The following is a 3435-nucleotide window of genomic DNA, read 5'->3' as shown; positions in this document are numbered from 1 at the left end:
GCACACTGATCCTCTGCCCCAGATAAGGACAGGGTCAGAACCGTGCCAGGAATTATCTAGAGGGTCCCTCCACTGGACTGTGGCATGTTGTGTCATGGTACCAGAATGCCAGAAGCGGTCAGCAGCTGAGTGGCCACTCTGGTCTAAGGTTAGAAAATTTAGAATAAAGAGAGTGTGGTTTAGTAAGTTCCGAGGGGATCCCCTGACGGGGTACCACTCCCCATTCTTTACTTTATGAATAGTGTGCTTTAGAGATAAGTGTGCTCTTTCAACAATGCCTTGGCCCTGGGGGTTGTACGGGATGCCAGTGATGTGGGTAATGTTAAGACATTGGCAGAAGGTAGTAAAGACACAACCGGTGTAACCGGGGCCATTATCTGTCTTAACCTGGCGCGGGGAGCCCAGGAGGGACATGGTAGCTAGTACATGCACGACTACATGCTTACCAGTCTCACCCATCTGGAGAGTCGCGAAAAGGAAACCACTGAACGTATCAATGGTGACATGTACGTACTTAAGATTCCTGAAGTCTTGGATGTGGGTTACATCCATTTGCCAAAGAGCGTTGGGGAGAAGCCCGCGGGGATTGACCCCATAGTGTGGGGTGGGTAAGAGCGTGACACAGGAGGGGCAGTCCCTAACAATTTGGCGTGCTTGCTCGCGAGTGATATGGAACATGAGGCGCAAGGTGTGGGCATTGACATGATGCAGCTGGTGAGCCTGCATAGCCCGGTCAAGAGTGTGCGGCGCGTCGTGTGGGGCTTGTACAGTGGGGCATAGGATCCTTGTGGCCTGATCGGCCACGTGGTTCCCATGGACAAGAGGGCCCGGAAGATTGGTATGCGCCCTGAGATGTCCAATGAAGAAGGGGAGAGACCTAACGCGAATGGCAGATTGTAGCTGGGTGAACAGCTTAGCTGCCTCAGAGACTGGTTTTATGTGCACGGCTGTCTCAAGCAAAGGAACAGACTGGGCTATATATGAGCTGTCCGTAAAAAGATTGAAGGAGGTGTCATGGAAGGCAGCAAATACAGCCAACACGGCACAGAGCTCAGCAATTTGCGCAGACTTAGAATGCATCAGAAGTTGGACAGTTTGGCCGTTGCAAGTATATGTCGCAGTACCCGTGGATGACCCATCAGTAAAGACAGATGGGGCCCCAGAAAGGGGCTGGTGAGAGGTGATGGTGGGGAAAACAAAGCTGTGCAAGTTGACAGATTGTAAGAGCTTGTTATTAGGATAATGATTATCTATTTGGCCAGCATAGGCTGCACAGGCGACGGGCCAGCACAAGGTTGTTTGGAGCAGCCAGTCAACTTGCTCTCTAGCGTAGGGTTGGAAGATGGTATTGGGATCCTTTCCGAAATAGCATCTGCTGTACTCTCGACCTAACTGTATGAGGTCAGCGGTGGCCTGGTGATATGGATAAATCACTCTGGTGGGTGAAGCAGGCAGATGGATCCACATGATGGGCGCTGTTTGCCAGAAGACCGCTGTGGGCGTAGGTGCGGTTTTACAGATGACAAGCAGTAAGGGCTTGCTATAGCTCATGACAAAATGGGAGTGGATGGCTTCCTCTGCCATGCAAAGTGTCTGACAGCCCTCCGGAGTAAGGGTTCTGGCAGAATTTGGGTCCGGGTCGCCCTGCAGAATGTTGAATAGGGGCTTTAATTGTCCAGTGGTTAACTTAAGATAGGGTTGGAGCCAGTTTATGTCACCCAAAAGTTTCTGAAAATCGTTAAGAGTTTTTAGGGAATCTAGCCTAATGCAGGCCTGTCACGCGGTGATTCTATCGCCCGTGATGTGGAAGCCAAGATAGGTATAGGGGTCCTGCAGCTGTATTTTGTCAGGGGTGATTTGAAGGCTGTGATTGTGCAAGGCTTGCTGCAGGTCCCCATAGCAGTCAAGGACAGCCTTGTGATCAGCGCCTGCAATTAAGATATCGTCCATGTAATGGAGGATATAAAGGGCCTGCCAGCAGTCTCTAGTCTCTGCGGTAGCAGAGGCCACAAATTTTTGGCACAGGGTAGGACTGTTTGCCTTTCCCTGGGGCAGAACAGTCCATTGGTATCGCCTATTGGGTTCCTTGAAATTGGTAGAGGGGACACTAAATGCAAAACACACCTGGCCATCGGGGTGCAAGGGGATTGTGAAAAAGCAGTCCTTTAGATCCATAATGATTTTGTAGAAACCAAGAGGAATAGCTACAGGGCTAGGGAGGCCTGGCTGCAGGGCACTCATAGGGACCATGGTCTTATTAACTGCTCTGAAATCTTGTAAAAGGTGCCATTTTCCTGATTTCTTTTTGATAATGAATATAGGGGTGTTCCAGGGGGAGCTACTCTCCACAAGGTGTCCAGCCGCCAGCTGTTCCTGTACTAACAGTTGGGCAGCGGCCAATTTGTCAGTAGATAGGGGCCACTGGCTGACCCACACAGGGTTTGAGGAAATCCAGGAAATCCTATCCGCGTGGCGCACAGGAGGACCGGCAGCCCCTAGGAAAAATACCCCAAACCTGCGTGATTAGAGCGTGGGGTAGCAGAGATGGGTTCAAGGGCACCCGATTCGGTTCTTCCGAGGCCCTTCCCGGGCTTGAAGCCCTGGTTTAGCATCTGAGCGGTGACTATCGGACTAGGGCTCCCGATCACAGTTCCCAGCTGAGTGAGGAGGTCTCTGCCCCAAAGGTTGAAGGGGATGTGAGGGAGGACGTAAGGTTTTATGTGTCCTCGGTGTCCCTCGCCGTCTTCCCAGGAAACGAGTTGGGAACTCTGTTCCGGGGGTGAGGACTGTCCAATGCCTTGTAAGTGAGTGGCTGAGGGGGTGAGTGGCCATGCAGGGGGCCATTGCGCCTTTTGAAGAATGGTAACATCCGCCCCCATTTCAATAAGGCCCTCGAATGCACGGCCATTAAGGCGCATGGTTAGCATGGGCTTAGAACGGGTGATTGTCTGAGCCCAAAAAATGTCAGAGGCGCCTAAAGCCTGATCGCCTCTATGTGAACCAGCAGAGGAGTTGGGAGAAGGCACTGGGGGAGCAGAAGAAGTTGAGCTATGCGCGCGCTGGCGGGGAAGGAAAGGACACTCTTCAGAGCAGAGGCCAGAATCTTGATCTCACCAGTAAAATCAGCGTCCACAACCCCGGGTGTAATGTGGAGGCCTGAGAGGGCAGAGGATCCTCGACCGAGGATAAGGCCAACACAGCCGGACTGCAGAGGACCAAAGATACCCGTAGCTAGAGGCTGAACTCCCATAGGGGGCATTAGTACCGTGTGGGAGGTGGTACAGAGGTCCAATCCTGCGCTCCCAGGGGTAGCCCACTGGAGGTGGAGGCAGGATGGAGGTTTGAGGCCTGGATTGCCCCGGTTGTTTGTGGGTCCTGGGGCTGGCCCCTCCTCCTGTTTCCCTGTAGGGGAGGGAGTGGGTGACCATCAACATC

General features: G+C 52.7%; 1 protein-coding gene across 1 annotated transcript; it reads right to left on the bottom strand.

The window, feature by feature from the left end:
• Positions 1-2495: 2495 nt before the first annotated feature.
• On the bottom strand, positions 2496-2918 carry LOC105745189 (endogenous retrovirus group K member 7 Pro protein-like). The gene has a single exon (XM_012521565.1). The coding sequence runs from the start codon at positions 2916-2918 to the stop codon at positions 2496-2498; it is 423 nt and encodes a 140-aa protein (XP_012377019.1).
• Between the last annotated feature and the right edge of the window lie 517 nt (positions 2919-3435).

This window comes from Dasypus novemcinctus, chromosome 3 (genome assembly GCF_030445035.2).
Source record: "Dasypus novemcinctus isolate mDasNov1 chromosome 3, mDasNov1.1.hap2, whole genome shotgun sequence".
In the NCBI taxonomy this organism is placed as follows: domain Eukaryota; kingdom Metazoa; phylum Chordata; class Mammalia; order Cingulata; family Dasypodidae; genus Dasypus; species Dasypus novemcinctus.
The sequence above is the reverse complement of the archived record's forward strand: the minus strand, read 5'-3'. Positions and strand labels throughout refer to the sequence as shown.